The sequence below is a fragment of the Asterias amurensis genome, chromosome 13 (assembly GCF_032118995.1).
Source record: "Asterias amurensis chromosome 13, ASM3211899v1".
Taxonomy (NCBI): Eukaryota; Metazoa; Echinodermata; class Asteroidea; order Forcipulatida; family Asteriidae; genus Asterias; species Asterias amurensis.
Window position 1 is genome coordinate 7,614,899 of NC_092660.1, and position 18,743 is coordinate 7,633,641.

Genomic DNA, 18,743 nt, shown 5'->3' on the forward strand with positions numbered 1-18,743 from the left:
ATGCTGGGGCAAGTACAGCCCCAACAGTAACGCTAGTAGGTAACACGAGTACCGTGAATACGGAAAGGTTTCAAACATCTAGTATGTATAAAGGGTCAATAATTGCGAACATCCCACAGATTAATAGTCAGGATATTTCACGGCCTTTACACGTAACTCGGGGTATAACGGGCCAACTTGCCGTTTAATATGAAAGTTAGTCAGAGCTTGTGTCAGTCAGGCCAATCAGGAATAAGTAAGCCTAGTAGTTTAGTGTACAACTTGGCAAACTCTAGTCAATATTCAGGGTGTTCCATACATAACAGGGATGGGGCATGTAGTAGGTTAGGAGGGACATCATCTTCAATAGAACTGGGTGGTGCCCAACTTTCAAATGCAGGGTGCAAAATAAGTACAGTAGGGAGCAGTTGCATGGGGGTCCATTGATTGCACAGCGGGCTCTTGAAGCATACCGATGGCGGATAACATGCAGCATATGAATTAACCATCAACTCCCTTTAATCCATTGATATCGGTTCGTAGCGAATTGGGCGAGGGCCTACCGCTAACCTTAAAATTTTTAAGATTATTCATAGCGAGTTTGTGGATTTTGCTGTGATCTTATAAAGAAGAGTGACCCTATAGTAGTACAAATAGCCTACCGCTAACCTTAAAATTTTTAAGATTATTCATAGCGAGTTTGTGGATTTCGCTGTGATCTTATAAAGCAGCGTGACCCTATATTAGTACAAATAGCGGTCAAGACACAATATTTCTTGCTGGCTGTAAACGAGGGGGATTTTATAATATGGAAAGATAATAAACACAGGCGTCCAATTACTTCTATACATTACATGGACCTCTGCATTTTTTGACTTATGTAGCAGTGTATTTGCGAGCTCATCTCCATAGAACACATAGAATGATTGAAATAGTGTCAGATCGTACGCACAGAGAGCAGCAGCTCGTCCAATAAGGGGGGATGGCGCACTTTTAGAATGAGGCAGCTATTAACACCAGTTAGATCATGGGCATAATTGACGATGAATTATGGGCATTGCACGTCACAGCACCATGTGTTAATCAAGCTCTAGAACAAAGTGTACATAAAGAATAGAAGGGCAATACCAAGTTTCATTATGACCTTTCGGAATGATTGATCATTATTAGGCACTAAATGGCCAGCTTCCATAAATCAAGGGGTAGCCTATTGCATAATATTAAAATTAAAGACCTTTGCATCTTCTTCCATTTGTACATACGTATCTGGTATTTCATATGTTTAATGAATAGGGTGGTATAGATGGCCTTAGCTTTCGATCCAAACCGGACCTAGTTCAGAGGCATAAAACAAGTACAAACAAATACATATCCATTCATAGACAAAGAGAGGGGAAATGGATTAAATGAAGAAAGAAGCGGGAAAGAAAGAAGCGGGAAAATAACAGCCAATCAAAGTTTCTATTTCAGAAACAATTGGTGGCTATGAACCAATACGAGTAGAGTGGCGAGGACAAAGGAGGTTTCATATGAAAGGATGGATTACTGGACCATAAAAGTGGTAAATGCATTGTTCGTTAACAATGCAGGGAAACATGAAAAGGTAGAATTAGAGAACAAGTTGCATCATGATGCAATTAACAATGGTCAATTAATAGAGAAAAGCAAGATCAAAAGTACGATGGTATTAAAAATAGGTATGAGGGACCTGTGGAAAAAAGAAGGGGGGTTACTTACATGAGATAGTTATAGTAACAAATATATAGGACAACTTTAAAAAATTAATTTATACTTGAGTTACAGAATATAAACAACATTATAGTTCTCAAGCAGAAGTGAAGTGGGGGTAACGGGAAGTTATTTAACACCAGTGTTTATGTTTGGTCCAAAGGGCTTGACTGTCTTGAGTTGGTGAATCCAGTGTGATTCTCTATGCTTGCAGTTATATTTCATATGTTCATAAATTGCACAAATGGGAGGATCCCACGGGTAGTTTCATTGTTTCTAAGATGAATGAGGATTGTAGACGCTTGGACCCTCGGCAAGATTCAAGATGTTCCATTACATTTCCAGTGCTGAGCAGTCTGGTTAGTTTTTACCGCCAGTCTGCAAAATATTGAATTATTCGGTTGGGTCCTGAGGCGAATTAGAATAAATCTGCTTTATACTTGTTAAGTATAAAGAGTTACACGGTTCAATGGTTTGGCGGGAACATTGAATAAGACTGGGTGCGGTACCCAGGGTAAGGCTTATCTGGCTATGCTATCAATATACACATTAAAGCTTTGTTAATTTAGTCTTTTTTTTAGTCGTTATATAGTTTAAGTATCATCGGTAACAGTAGCAGCTACCATAGCTTAGCAGGGAGGTCAGTACTAGCTTGAACCTGAAAGCGCTGATTTGCATAGATCAGGTGTACGTTTCCAATATCGGTTGGTTTTTCGTATCTGGCGGTCAACACAGCACTGATGTTCCATGGCAATGACACGTTGTGTCGTAAAAATGTCGGTACAAAATGTAACGAACAATGGAGGCGGGCTAAACCGTAAAGCTTACGTATATGAACAACAAAGGCGCATGATTAAAAATTATCAGTTGATCCGGTTATTCAAGTTACAGGGTGCAATTATTGTCAGTGAAGACGAAAATTTGGTCGTTACAAAAAGTAACAAACATAATGTGGGACTAAACGTACAGAGTATGTACATGAGATGAGAAGACGCATGATTAAAAATGATCGAGTGATCCACTTATTCAAGTTACAGGGTGTAATTATTGGCAGTGAAGATAACAATTCGTAAAGTGGTTACAAAAAATAACCCATTATAATGTTGGATTAAAATGTAACATAGCATACACATGAAATGACAAGATGCATGATTAAAAATAGGTTCAATTACAGGGTGTAATTTTTACAGTGAAGACAAAAATGTTCGATGCAAACATAGAAGAGGTGAAGATGAAAAGAGAAGATGAATGATTAAAAAGGAATCAGTTGCTCCGGTTGCAGCATAGCTTGCAGACATCTTCATCCGGTTGCAGCATAGCTTGCAGACATACCATATTTGACCTATATGACCTTTATTAAAGTAGCATAGTTAATGTATAAAGTATAATCAGCATATGAAGCTCTGCTGTTAAAAGCAGCATTCTTGGTTGCCCTTTTCGGTTATTCTGAGGGTGAGTGAGTTTACAACTCACGATGGCAAATTCCCGGGCGTTGCGTATTGGTGATATTTCCTTTAATCAGGAAGGCAATTTGCAAGTAGTTCTAAGATATTCAAAAACGGATCAAGTGGGTAAAGTTCAATCATTTCTATTGACAGGAATGCCAATACTTCACCGTTTGTACATTGAGGGGGACCCTATGTCAGCCAGACAAGTTAATCACATCTTAAAGTAGGGATTAAGGCCATCAGGTAAACCCCACACCCTTTTCAGTTCATAGTTGCAGGATATGTTTGGGGTTCGGGAGGAACAAATCAAAAGTATGGGGAGATGGAAGTCTGGAGCACTTGAATCCTACATTAGGCCAGACTTAATGTTTTCAATTGTCTAAAAGGGGGTAGCTTGTAGCAAGGTCATAAATAAGCAGTGTAGACAACCGCTTCTTTAATTAGCATATTGCCGTTTAAGATAAATAATCATTTACAAGATTGGTGAATTTTGAGTTGGTTGTTAACAAATTGTGTACAACATTTTCAACTACATACAAGACTTTGACAAGATAAAATATTGGTCAGAACAGATTACCCAGGCTGTTTTTCTTTGAATTTGTTTTTATACAGATGTTTATCGGGGACAGTATCATTCGCCACAGCAGCGGCACAGTGGTGGTACAGTGACATGGAAAGGCGTGTCTGGGGCACGCCTGGACGGCTGGGACTAGGCTCAGGAGATACGGCAAAAGGCGAGGTCCCGACGACAATAGTGTTACATCTAAGGACCAAAGATATCTTGAAGGAAAATTCGGGACAGATAACACATAGGGTAAAAGGGAGCCTAAAGATGTTCATCAATCCGATGCAAGAACGTGGGTACCGGGACAGTATCATTCGCCACAGCAGCGGCACGGTGGAGGTGCAGTGACATGGAAAGGCGTGTCTGGGGCACGCCTGGACGGCTGGGACTAGGCTCAGGAGACTCCTGGCAAAAGGCGAGGTCCCGACGACATTAGTGTTACATATAAGGACCAAAGATATCGTGAAGGAAAATTCGGGACAGATAAGACATAGGGTAACAGAGAGCCTAAAGATGTTCATCAATCCGAAGCAAGAACGTGGGTACCGGGACAGTATCATTCGCCACAGCAGCGACACAGTGGTGGTACAGTGGCATGGAAAGACGTGTCTGGGGCACGCCTGGACGGCTGGTACTAGGCTCAGGAGATACCTGGCAAAAGGCGAGGTCCCGACGACAATAGTGTTATATCTAGGGACCAAAGATATCTTGAAGGAAAATTCGGGACAGAGTAGACATAGGGTAAAGAGAGCCTAAAGGTAATTAGGAACATCCTACCCAACACACGGTTAATTTGGTCAGACATTTTGTTAAGGGTGAAGTATCAAGGTAAAGTTAAAGGAGGGCAGAAAAACGCTGCATTTGGGATTTAAATATGTATGCAAAGAAGATACTTCGGGAGATGCAAAACGCACCTGTTATAAAACAACCCCATCTCATTAACCCTTCCCGGAAGGTGCGTACTGGCAAGACATGATTCATTTGGTTCCATTAAAATTTATCAGACGGGTTGAGGTTCTCCACTTCACACTCGGAAAAAAAAAAAAAAAAAAAAAAAGGGGGGGGGGGGTGTTTGGGCAAATTTTTATATCAAAATTTGCTTTGGCGGTAAGTTTAGGTTGTTCCTATAAACAAGAAGCTAATACGCATTGTAGCCTGTGAGGAAGTGGTAAATTAATTTATGTGAATTGATATGGATAAATATGGTGGTAATAAAATGATGTGATTGTATATAAAGAAGTAGATTAATGTTGGTACCTTCTTGGCAACTCGCTGGAAGTGGGAACCTCATTGACCCGGAGTTTTCTCCAGACAATGAGTGCATTTATAATTATAATAATTTATAATAATAATTTAATTATAATAATTGTAATTAGTCTGGTACCTTCTTTGGCAAATCGCCGAGAAGTGGGAACCTTTGCGGATTGGAAATTTACCGTTCGCAAAGTGAGGAATTGGGACCCTTTGCGAATTGGTCGCAAAGTGTATTATAATGGAAACTGGTATACTTCTTTATGAGTGTGGATATCACTGGATGGAATTAAATAAAGGGAAATCCCTTATATTATTATGAATTGGCGTTTTACCACCGAATTCAGAGTACGGAATAAATTAACTCTTGGCAGAGTTCACTACAACAACAAATCCTTGTGTCTGTGTATATTTATCAGGTGGTAATAGGGTTTAATGCGTAACGCAGTAAACCGATTTAACACCAGGAAATATGCATACTTATAGTCAGGTTGCACAGTCGAGGCTATAAGCGATTGGGATTGTCAGGGCGCATTCAGACGTGGTTCCATTGTTCTTTTCAACCAACCAAAGCAATGCATTTGGGGAAAGGGTGCTTGTCTTTCTGTGAACCGTCATTGAATATTCTGCCACCGAGGAGTTAAGATAGATTGTATAGTTTCGCAAAATTCCCTCCCTCCCTCCCTGGGGTTAATGGAAGGGTCAGGGTATTACGGAATACGTGGTACAGATTGATATGACTGATAATCTTACAACTTACACTTAAAGCGGTAAGTTTAGGTTGTTCCTATAAACAAGAAGCTAATAGGCATTGTAGCCTGTGAGGAAGTGGTAAATTAATTTATGTGAATTGATATAGATAAATATGGTGGTAATAAAATGATGTGATTGTATATAAAGAAGTAGATTAATTTGGTACCTTCTTGGCAACTCGCTGGAAGTGGGAACCTCATTGACCCGGAGTTTTCTCCAGTCAATGAGTGCATTTATAATTATAATAATTTATAATAATAATTTAATTATAATAATTGTAATTAGTCTGGTACCTTCTTTGGCAAATCGCCGAGAAGTGGGAACCTTTGCGGATTGGAAATTTACCGTTCGCAAAGTGAGGAATTGGGACTCTTTGCGAATTGGTCGCAAAGTGTATTATAATGGGAACTGGTATACTTCTTTATGAGTGTGGATATCACTGGATGGAATTAAATAAAGGGAAATCCCTTATATTATTATGAATTGGCGTTTTACCACCGAATTCAGAGTACGGAATAAATTAACTCTTGGCAGAGTTCACTACAACAACAAATCCTTGTGTCTGTGTATATTTATCAGGTGGTAATTGAAATAACTGTTCCTTTTGCTTTGTATACCCTTAAAGTTAAAGCCTGTATCCGATAACTTTGAAATGAGTCTTTTGCTTGTGCTTTGAGCTTTTGTTGCACTGGTAATGTTGTTGTCTTTGTTTCTGCTAATGTCTGGAACATGTCAAATTAGAAGTTAATAAGTTTTTTAAGGAAACAAAAAGCTTAGAATTATAAGGGGTCGTTACACAATTTAAAAACAAATTAATCTCAATGTTATCTTGCTCTGTACCGACCACGGGCATCCATTTTTCATTCAAAACCGTTGGGCTTAACGTCAAACCAGTGTAGAAATGAGTTTTCCCTTTAAGTATCTGTGCCTTTTATAGGCAGCAACGAATGAGTATAAGCACATAAAATAGAATTTGAATTTGAATGCAAACATTTGGAAAATGGTTGCCTATTAATGAAATTGAATGGTTGACAAGCTCTTGCTGCTGGCTTTAACGAAATTGAATGAGTCTTCTTGCGGCCTAATGAAATTGCATGATTTTATTTTACCATTTAATGCCTAACTTTTGAAATTGAATAACTCTTTTTGACTCTTGAATAAGGGAATCAATGTGTGGTGAAGAGGTTTTCAACTAGTGGTTTAAACCCGCCGAGGCCTGCTTCTTGATAATTTTACCGAGACGTGTTCAATGATTTCTTTCAACACAGCACCCCTCCAGCTATAAAGTGGTAAGGCCCTCTGGAAAAAAAAACTCCTTATAAGGAGATTGCTGTGCGCGTCGCGCGTATCGCGTGATGTGGCACAACTTTTTCAGCCGTTGCTCTCGACCAATAGGAATGAAGAAACTATCTTAGGCCGTGTCCGAATGTTTCGACTTCGGCTGCGGCTGCGGCCGCTGGCAGTGCGCGCCATTTTGAAGTAGTGTCCGAATGTTTTTTTTTCTTTTGGCTGCGGCCGTGGCTGCGGCCGCGACGTCACAGATTTCAAGCCACAAGCGGAGGTGACTTGCTTGTGGCCGGGACGCCATTTTGTTGATATTGTGTGTGTGTGTGGCGTGTGGTGTGTCGTCTGCTGCTACGTGCTAGTGCTTTATTGTTTACGATGGGACTAGAAACTGTACTACATACTTCTGCTAAAGCTGCTACAGGTGAAACCTTCAAGTGTAAGTGATGTTTAGATAAAGAAGAAGACGACCTGTGATAATTATGTCGCACTTTTCGTGTTGTTTTGCTATTTCGGGTCGTGTTTTTATCCTGCAATTGAATTTAATTTCTTTTAATGTTTTTTGTTTTTGACAATAACTCACAACCCAAACCTACCCTAGCGTTGCTCGTTTCGTTTTGTACGAAATTATCATCATCCTGGGATTCCTTGTCATCTGTTTATTGCAACCACGAACAGACAGTCGTGACATAACGATTGGGTTTTTAATAATAAACATGATAAACTTAGGCAAAATTGTGTTAATGTAATTTTTTTTTTTTTTTTTTATGGGGGGGGGGGGCTTGTGGTTAGTGGTCTTACTCTTGGAACATTTTAGTTAACTGTAGGACCATGGATGTAGAAAAGACCCAGTAACTGGGTGATGATGGGTAAGCTATGTAGGTCTACTTTTACCTCCCATGGGTTAGCTGAGATTGAAGGGCTGGTTGGGCTTTCCAGTTTCACTGGTAATATTTGCTCTGGTAAAAATAAAATACAATTGTCATGGTGGTAACTGAAAATTACTTTCATACTTTCACTTCAGGAATTAAAACACCCCTCAACTAGGAAGGATGGAAGATGAAACGTGCAGCCGTAGGCCTATATCATGGCCCTTTTATGAAGACATGACCTCTCCATGCCCGGTGTCATCTGTGGTGTTTGGAGGAGTACGAGGATGACCATTAAGATCTTTATGGTAAGACCAGTTCAGATGGAGGAACAGCCACCCCAAAACCCCCAAAGCATCTGTATTATATGACATGATGATGGATGGATCAGAATAAACAACTCCAGTAGCCGATTTCACAAAGCGGTACGATTATCCTATCTCTTACTCGTCCAAGGATGGGTTAGATGCGTCCTTACAGCTTCAGATACAGAATTTGGAAAGTTCATTCTTAAGTTCTACTGTAAGTCAGGTTTCCGACTACTCAGAAACCAGCTATGACTAGGGCCCAGTTTCACACAAAGTAACAAACTAGTTGTACATGCTTATAAATTTTGTGACATTGTTTTACTAATCTCTCTAAAATGATGCAAAGGAATTGTTACGAGGGCCTTGAAGTCGCCCAATGAATATCTTGACGCAGCGATTGTAAAAACACAGTTTATATGCCTTAGTGATGATGTCTATAAACCGTGTTTTTTAGAATCATGCGTCAACATTTCCGACGTCAACATTTCGAACGACTATAAACAGGCTTTAAAGGCAGTGGACACTATTGGTTATTGCTCAAAATAATTATTAGCATAAAACCTTACTTGGTAACGAGTATGTGATAGTGTATACTATCGTGCGGTGTGATCACGCACCACGCAGTCGCACAGTATATACGGGTGGGTTTACAGCGGCGTCTTTTCATCAGAGCGAATAATGCGACTGCCTTGAGGAGCAAGGCTACTGAAAGCACACAATTTTGTGTGACAAAGGTGTTTTTTCTTTCATAGTTATCTCGCAACTTCGAAGACAATTGAGCTCAAATTTCCACAGGTTTGTTATTTTATCAAATGTTGAGCTACACCATTTACAATGGTGTCCAGTGTCTTTAAGTTGGTCTTAAGTTTGATTAATAAATACCTTGGACAGTTTTCAGGCACTGATTGGTCAAAATCTTATCACAAGGGGATGTATTAAGGGATGATAATTTCAAGTTATCAAAAAAGCGTGAGTAGAATACAGAAAAATATAGCACTTCCTTATTATGCGTTCCATATCCAACCAGGCTGATGGGACGCAGATGCGCTATATTTTTCTGTATTTCACTCCCGCGATTGTGATAACGAATTTATCTTCCAGCCTCATTAAGTAAATAAGGTTAGGTTAAATGTTTTTGTTTTTGGTTTTGCACACGCGAAGTTTACAATGTAATTTTTTAACTGACCGATCGTATGCAGAGCGTGACGTATTGACACTTAACCACTTAAGCTGTTTATTTCGTTAAAAAGGTATTTACTAATGGGAATAACAGTGCGAAGACCATTAACTGCACCAGCCACCAACCCGGTCATTACGAGCAGTGAAGACCGTGTCCTCGCACTGTTATTCCCTAATTGGTTAAACTATGGGCAATGCTCTATAAACTTGTATTATGTTGGCCTATAAAAGGCAGAGCTGGTGAGAATAAACCTCACGTCTCAAAAGTCAAACTTATCTCCTGTGTCTTAATTAATTGTTGATTGTGTGATAATTGGTAGTCTGGGACAGGGGTGTGATCCACAGTGATCCACATCAATTCCCGAACTAATCCACCCAACCCCATCCACCCATTGGACCTACTGGCCAGGCCAGAGGTTGATTGGCTATGTTTGTTACAATATTATTTAATTAAAATAGATGTAATACTAGGTTTTGCAAGAATACTAGAACACTGATGAAAGCACTGTCGGTGGTTGGTTCTGCAGGGGGGAAAATCCACAGGGTAACTAACTACTGAGGTAGGATTACATCTATTTTAAATTGTTTGCTGTACCCATTGTCAATAAACAATACTATCGAACTAGTCTCTTGACATCTGGTGTAGATCTGCTCTAATAATATGCGGGAGGTCTTGGGTTAAAATAACCCTGTGAATTCTTTCCTGCAGGACTCAGAAAGCATCTAGTATAACAGTGCTTGATAATCATTACACACCAGTTGGCATGGTTGGGTCAACCAAAATAATTTTATCTTAAAAAGGTTGTTTTATTTTGGTGTTTATAAAAAAAAAGTGTTTATTGTTCACTTTTCAATGTTGAAATCCCTAAATAAAACATGACACTATACTGAAGTATAGATATACAAATAGATTCAAACTTATATTCTACTTGAGAGGTAGTAATAGAGAAAATGTTGAGCCCTCCCCCCCAACTTCAAAATTTACGCCGTTCACATCACTCAGTCCAATCGTGCATGTTGTTTGTTTGCATTATAGCAGACGAAACAACACATGTACGACGTATGCAAACACTCATTTCACCGCTTGAGGGCGCGCACACGAATTCACAGCCGCGTCCGCATAGACCTTATCGCAAATACCAATGCGCAAGCGCAAATACCAATGCGCAAGCGCAGACTGTTGAATGAGGTGCATTGTGGGATAGATATGCATCAAACTTTGCTACCAGCTAGACCACAATGCACCTAATTCCAAGCTTTACGCGCGCGCCCCGGTATTTGCGATAAGGTCTATGTTTTTGTTGGCCGCGTCATGCCACGGCCGCTAGACGCTGCCAAAGCCGCGGTCGCAGCCAGCGGCCACGGCCGAAACATTCGGACACGGCCTAAGCACAGGTGCAAGCTCGCGTGTCCCGCCCATGTTTCTTCCAATAAGAAAGATCACACGCCGCGTGCACGCCCCGTTGCCCACACACAAAATGGTGCACTAAAAAGTCACATGCTCGTGCTAGTGTTTTTTTCTTGACATCTTGGGATGCCGCCGCGTGCGCCTTGATTAAAGGCCACGAGTTGATCGACCTTGTTTTTTTTTTAATTGATTGGGTTTTTCATTGTGTTTAATGCATTTTTGTATATTTTATGTTAGAATTGAATAGGGAATCAAAATCAGTTCAAGCGCGCGAGATCACTTTCTATGGTGGCCCTGAAGGGACATCGCATATCGCAAATATCTTTGCAAATATTTGCGATGTGGATCATGGGGGAAATAATAATGCATGAGAACAAACGTGCGTCGTCTGCTTTTTGTGTGTGAGGCATTTATTTAATGATTGTAAAAAAAATATAAAACTAGACATTAGGTGTTTGTGAACAAACACAAAGCTGTTCCGTGTTCTTTTGCTTCGATTATGTGTTAAAATGACCAAGACGTCTATAACTGAAAAAAAGTTTGAAAAATACTGTACAGTGTCTTGAGTTACGGTGCCACTTCATGGGGTCACGGTAACCAAAGGCTAATCTCTAACGCCCAAGGAGTCTGTAACTGAAAAAAGTTAGAAAATCGGTTGTGTAGTTCTTGAGATATGGTGCCACTTCTGGTTGACCCGGAAGTAGAGGTCAACTTGGGGTCATGGATTTTCAAAGTTTATTTTGAATGCCTTAGGAGGATAAAACTGAACAAAAAGGATCGAAAATCGGTTGTATAGTACTTGGCGTATGGTCCCACTTCCGGTTCACCCGGACGTAGAGGCCAACATGGGGTCACGGGTTTTCACAGTCAATATTAATGTCAAGGAGTCTGTAAGTGAAAACAAATTGAAAATCGGTTGAGTAGTTCTTGAGAAATGGTCCCACTTCCGGTTGACCCGGAAGTAGAGGCCAAATTGAGGTCACGGTTTTTCCAAATGTTAACTCCTATCCCCAAGGAGTATTATAACTACAAACAGTCGACATTCTTAAAGAAGAATGTCGTCTTCCTGTGATAATTTATCTCAGAATGTCGACATCCTAAAAGTAGGATGTCGTCTTCCTGTGATAATTTATCTCGGGATGTCGACATCCTAAAAGTAGGATGTCGTCTTGCTGTGATAATGTATCTCGGTATGTCGACATCCTAAACGTCAGTTGTCATATTCCTGTGATAATTTATCTCGGGAAGTCGACATTCTAAAAGAAGAATGTCGTCTTCCTGTGATAATTTATCTCGGAATGTCGATAGCCCAAAAGTAGGATGTCGTCTTGCTGTGATATTTTATCTCGGGAAGTCGACATCCCAAAATTAGGATGTCGTCTTCCTGTGATAATTTATCTCGGGAAGTCGACATCACGAAAGTAGGATTTCTGTTGTTGAAATGATTTTACTTGTATACGTTTTGTTAACTAGTATTACATTTCCAACAATATTTCTAATATTCATGGTCATAAACTACGTTAAACTAAAATAAACGACGAAACAAAATGTCCCACGTAAAACTCCATAAGGTTTGGAACATAATGGTCCCGCAAGTTTAAATACGCGCGAGACTTGCTTAGTCTACACAGAAGGTAATAAATAATTTATTACAAGCAAATGCAATCGTACAATAATAGACAACAAAAACTAAAAATCAATGCAAAACACATGTAGGGGATGGAGGGGCCCGTAAAAAGCAAACCTTAACGATTACGGACCCCCCCTTTTTTTCTAACGAAGAAAGCAATGTAAGCAATTTTATTTAGTGGGTGTAATCTTATGTAGCGGCAAAACAATTCAAAATTACAGGAAGAACAAACACAAAAACAGTTAGCGTAAAATAAAACTTAACCATATATTTAAATGAAACAGATAAACAAAATACCCAACATCATAATAAAACATAAAAGGGAACACTAGTTGTGTGATAAAAATAAATACTAGAGAAAATGGGCTCCACAACTCTTGCTGAGAAAAAAAACCATGTCGAAATATACCATTGTTATCCATTAGAGACGTTTTGTAGTCACTTTGGTTGGGGAGCGAGGAATCTAGCACAAACACACGAAAATCCCATGGCTGGGACATCAGTTTATACACCAGACAAATTTATTATATGGATATTCTTTTGAATATTTTATTTTCTGCATATGGTCCGTGATTCATGGTCCGTTGAATATAAGTGGGCGGTTGTGTATCGACAACAGACTTTTATCCTTTTGATCACCATCAGCCCCATGTATAATAAACTTCAACGGCTGACGATTGCACTTTTGGTATTGTCATTGTTAAACTCCGGTTCCATTGTGTGCTGTCTGTAACCCTCCCCACATAGATTTTCTTGTGAATAGTAGCTGTGTATGCGATAACAAACTTTTGACCTGAATGCTTGATTTATTATCTAGAGGTAAATGCTTGAGGCCAGTAAGAATATTGTGCACGTACACCATGTAGTTTTTGTTGGAAACCGTTTGCTAACAGCCATACGTTACCCTTTGAAATAAAATCAGAAAATTTATAAGTTTGCTTGTTGCATAAAATTAAATTGAAGATGATGCCTGAATTGATTTTTACAATCAGAATTGGACTCTAGACTGACGTGTTGGACTCCTTGAACACTCCAAGTGGTTCAATAGGTAGTACAATTCCAATACTTATGCTGATGTTCTCATGATGTCAGCATCAACAGGAAGTTCCAACAACTTTGTCCCCTTGTACAATTAAATATGCAAAAATGGGTCACGTGGTTAATTAATTACGATTTTTAACATTTTTGGGGGTCGGTGGTTTGATGTTTGATCTAGTACGATTTGATTTCACAGAACTCTTAACCACCGCTTATGATCACCATTTTCCGCTTACTGTGTTTTTCAAACATCATCGTGTCATGCATGCACACATGTTATGTTGGGCTAACAATATTGATAAAAAGAAAAGGCAACACTATCGATATAAAGATAAGAATCTAACTTAAATATTACAAAAATAAATATTTTATTAGTTTTGGGGGATAAACTGAAATATTGATATCGCACGGAGATTCGAACTCGCAGGTATCAGAGAAGTAAGCGCGACTGATGACTACTAGGCTGTAAGGGCCAATACACAATTCGAGGGTTTACATGTATGTATATCAACAGAGGGGATTATGATCCGGCGAAATAATTCTCGTTTCATGATTGTCACTAAATATGAACTGCAACGCCTATAACTATTAAGTAGGGTTGAAATGTAGTATTAGATGCCTTTAGGGGTTTTTGACGACGACGTCGTCGTCGTCAAAAACGCCTATTCAATTACGCACGTTCGTCCACAGACGACGACGCCACCTCGGAGTCTAATTGACATTTTTTCACTCATTTCTCAAAAACTACAACACCACAGCAAGTAATATTTTAAGGGAAGCTTTCAACTGTCATTATCTTCAAACTGTTTAAGTTTAGTGTAATTCTGTGGACACCATGGTATGTCGTCGTCGTCAAAAACCCCTATTTATATACGCACGTTCGTTAAACGAAAACCGAAAAACAAGAAAAGGAGACTTGAGTAGGCTCCTCTCAAGAAGTCACAACTCATGATAGGTACATACTGAATTGCATTTACCATAGAGAATGTTTAACAATAACATGGAAGCGACTGCATCCAGTTATATTCAAATGCGTAGACTCATCTCAAGAAGTCACAACTCATAATAGGTACATACTGTATGGCATTTACCAAAGAGAATATTTAACAATAACATGGAAGCGACTGCATCCAGTTATATTCAAATGAAGATTACGTGGCTAATTAATTAAGATTTTTAATTTTGTTTACATTTAGAGTAAAGCTTATGTTCTAAGCTTCAATTTGGTATATGATTTCACTCTTTTGAAGTTATGGTCTAGGAGATTAGGTTTAAAGAAAAAAACGTGTGCAATTGCTATGGGTTTTAGGCGGAAACAAAGAATAAGAAAAAAATAAAAATCTCGACAGAAACAATACCTGTTCCGACGGTAGGTCGGAACAGCTAAAAATAACACCACCACAAAACACATAATCAATAATCATACCATTTGTATTGTAACAAACGCATATTCGCTTTCTGATGGTTTAATATTGTAAAAATACCTCAATAACTTGTAATAATTAAAGCAGCCCACTTTTTAGCTTCACTTGATTGAAAAATGACTTATTTTAGTGAAAGCCAACAAATGATGGTTGTTTTCATCAACAACAAAACGGACCAAAAATGTTCTGAAAACATAGCTTTATTTTGTTGTAATATATGTCAACAACATGCCTTGCATTGAAACTGGAAAGCAGGGAAATTTCGAAAGGTAAGTTGTTATTTGAAAACTAGAACATTCTTTTAGAATAAAAATAACATACTCTGACGATCAAGTAAAAACTGCATACAAGCTATACTGCACTACAATAAAAACTTTATTTTATCATAAATTGAGTTACTTTTAAACAAAAGAAGTATCAATTTACAGCAATTGATTTTTCAAATAACTTTTTAAGATTAGAAACAAGTTAAGAAGACAGGCCCTACTTTCACAAATATTATCCTGTCAAATAATTCCCGAATGTAGCTTATCTTCATCAGTAAATGTTGAGAATAAAACCAAAAGACAATTTTCACGAATTAGATGCAGCACTAAGTTTATCGGCCACACGTACTTGTATCCGTCATTTTTAATGCGAAGTAAATTATCATAAAAGAACTACATTTTATATCAAAACTTACCTTAATATCATTGATGCAAATTGTTCGCCTTCTCATGGGTGATATATCAGGTGAAGACTGTTATTAATAGTAAAACACCCTCAAAAGAGCCAAATTTGTCAATTTTATTGAACGGTAACCGAGGATTTTAATGGCTGCCGCAAGAAAACGTTTTATCATCACGAATCTGACGTCATGAAGCCTGTAACCCAAACAACCCTTTAGGCTCTTGAAAATTTCATCGTGGAAGCATGGGTTCCAAAAAGAGACAGCGACGACGACAAAAACAACAACAACTACATCCACACTCGATCTCTGCAGTTTTGACACTTGATTCGTCCAGCACAAGAGAGAAAGTGGATCATTTCAACTTGTGCATGCTCAATGCTCGCTCACTTCGGAACAAAACGACAGTGTTCCAGGACTTTGTTCTGGATCATGGTCAGACGTCGTCTGCATCTGCGAGACATGGCTGAAGTCGTGTGATGATGCAGTGATAGCCGATCTGCGGCCCGAGGGTTTCACATTTAAGCATCTGCCCAGAGCTGGTAGACGAGGAGGTGGTATTGCTCTCCTTTTTCGTGATGAATTGAAATTAACGGTCAAAACTTTGCCTACATACGAATCATTTGGAAACAATGATGTGCACCCTCACAGTGGTCAGTACAAGCGTGGACATCGTTGTCATTTACAGACCACCGAACACTTGTTTCAACAAGTTTCTGGAAGATTTCTCAGTAATGCTGGACGAGGGGTCTTTGTGCTTTTTTGGGTGGTGTTTAGGGAGGCTCTCTGCTATCACTGTCCTCGGGCCCAGTGGGTTGGCATGAATCTGTGAGGGTGCACTCTGTGCCAATTTTATTTTTTATTTTATTTTTTTCTGAGGGTTTTTAGTCCATTCTATGTTTTTTTTTATTTTCTATTGTTGTCCCTTCCTCTTATCGCTGCGGTGTTTTGTTGTGGGTGTAGTTTTTTGTTTTCAATAGTCTGGTTTTGCTTGTGTTTTAATGATTTCTATTGTGTGATTCTAAAATGTTTCAGTGCAATCACCTTTTTATATTGTATAATTATATTTTTATCGTTGGCAGGGGTCTGGTTTTACACATCTTTTGATGACAGTTTTATACTATTGTTTTAACCTTGACAGCTCCTGTACAACTTGTAACTATTGTGTATGTCTAAAGATAAAAAAAAAAAAAAATAAATAAATAAATAACTTACTTTCCGGCCAACACCTCTTCTTATAACTGGGGACTTAAACATTCATCTTGACAACCCTGCTCTTCCTAACACCAAGAAATGTCATGAATTGATCGCCAGTTATGGACTATTGCAGAAAGTCAGCTCCCCTACACACGAGAAGGGCCACATCCTTGATGTTCTCATAATTCGCAACCTTGAAAGTCATCAGTATTCGAACATTCAAGTAATACCCGGTTTATCCGATCACTCGGGAGTTACCTGTGAGCTCCACCTAAACAAGCCACTTCAACCTGATCGTACAGTAAATGCTCGCAACATTAAGGCCATCGACAGAGCCGCTTTTGCCGAACAGATTCAAAAGTGCCGACTCCAACGTCATAATGTAAAGTACCATACGCTGATGATATTCAGATATATGTTACTTTCAAACCTGACCAGGATGATGCTTTTGAGGCAATCCACATGCTTGAATCTTGTGCGGAAGATATCAGATTGTGGATGTGTTCTAGCTCTTTAAAATTGAATGATGACAAATCTGAATTCTTATGTGTAGGGTCTGTATCTCAACTAAGTAAGATTAGTTTACCATCCATTAAGATCGGTAATGTTGACATTGCTCCGTCTGCGGCTTTCCGGAATCTGGGAGTCATTTTTGATTCTTCTTTGGTAATGTCTGCCCATATATCTTCTGTTTGTAAATCTGTTCGGTATTACTTACGTAATTTAGGATTCATTCGTAAATATTTAACCCGTTCAGCAACCGAAAAGGTTGTTCATGCCTTTATTTCATCTAGGCTTGACTTTGGTAATGTTAATTTCTTTCAATTGCCTCAAAATCAACTCACACGGTTACTTAAAAGCAGAGACTTCAAAATTCTGCAGCTCGTCTCATAACACTCACTAGATATAAAGACCACATCAGCCCAGTCCTTCATTCCTTGCATTGGCTGCCCATTGAATCTCGTATCATATTTAAAATTTTGTTGCTTTTCTTTCATTGTGTCCACGGTTCCGCCCCTGAATATAATATCAGTCTCATTCAGCGCTAAGTTCCCTCCAGGCGTCTTCGTTCTTTGGATTCCGGCTTACTTGCTGTGCCCAAAACGCGCACGCTGGGACCATTCCTATGGAATCAGTTGCCAAAACACATTCGGGATAGTGGCACCGTGGACACTTTTAAAGACAAATTGAAATTTCATTTGTTTCAAACAGCTTTTCAGTAGTTTATTTCCTTTGTTTTCCTGATGTTCCCTCTTCCTTCTGTTGATTTGTTTCTGTTTCTTCTTTTCATGCGCTTTGAGCACCTTTTTAGGTGGATACATGCGCAATATAAATTTTCCTTATTATTATTATTATGATGATGGATTCTTTATGGTGCAGTGCAGTACAGCTGAACTGATGGGGACTGTAATTGGCATCTCATACATGTACGTGCAAAGGGTCGTAGATCATGACACAATGGGGTTGAAACCTTTAGAGTTTACGCAGCAGTACGAGTCAAACATACACAATAATATTGAGTTCACACTTCGGGGACTCACTACAATACAAAAATGGCATGGTCGGTCCTCCACAAAACGTATAAAGCATTCATTCCACCTCACTAACGAAATGAACAGCAAGTTCAACTTGTATAACGGACCAGAGAACGTGGCTGTTTTGGGAAACTCTGATTTAATGAGTATAAAACCTTAGCTCAAAATGACGACTTCAAGCTGTCTCCTAACCTTTATATCATTCATGGTAATTTTTTTGGAGATGGGATCTCTTAAATCATTCGGTGTTTTATTCAACCCCATGATGGATTCTCTAAATTGCAGTGCAGATGAACTGGGGACCGTAATCGGCTTGTCAAACAGTATTGGTTTTATCATTGGTAAGTCATGCAAACCATTTCCTATGGATGGGAAATTGTACTGCCAATAATTAGCCTTATTTCACAAATACCAAAATTTGCCACTATTGATTTGTATTATTATAATATAGTATGCAGAAAGAAAATGAGGTAATATTGT

General features: G+C 38.9%; 1 protein-coding gene and 1 pseudogene across 1 annotated transcript in view; one reads left to right on the forward strand and one right to left on the reverse strand.

The window, feature by feature from the left end:
- LOC139945964 (uncharacterized) overlaps positions 1-15,660 on the reverse strand; it is a 70,914-nt gene extending 55,254 nt beyond the window's left edge. Inside the window, exon 1 of the mRNA XM_071943507.1 lies at positions 15,547-15,660. Coding sequence (XP_071799608.1) covers positions 15,547-15,557 — 11 coding nt within the window. The 5' untranslated portion in view covers positions 15,558-15,660. The remainder of the gene's footprint in view (positions 1-15,546) is intronic.
- Positions 15,661-18,343: 2,683 nt separating this feature from the next.
- Positions 18,344-18,743, forward strand: part of LOC139946238 (monocarboxylate transporter 12-like) — a 59,783-nt pseudogene continuing 59,383 nt past the window's right edge.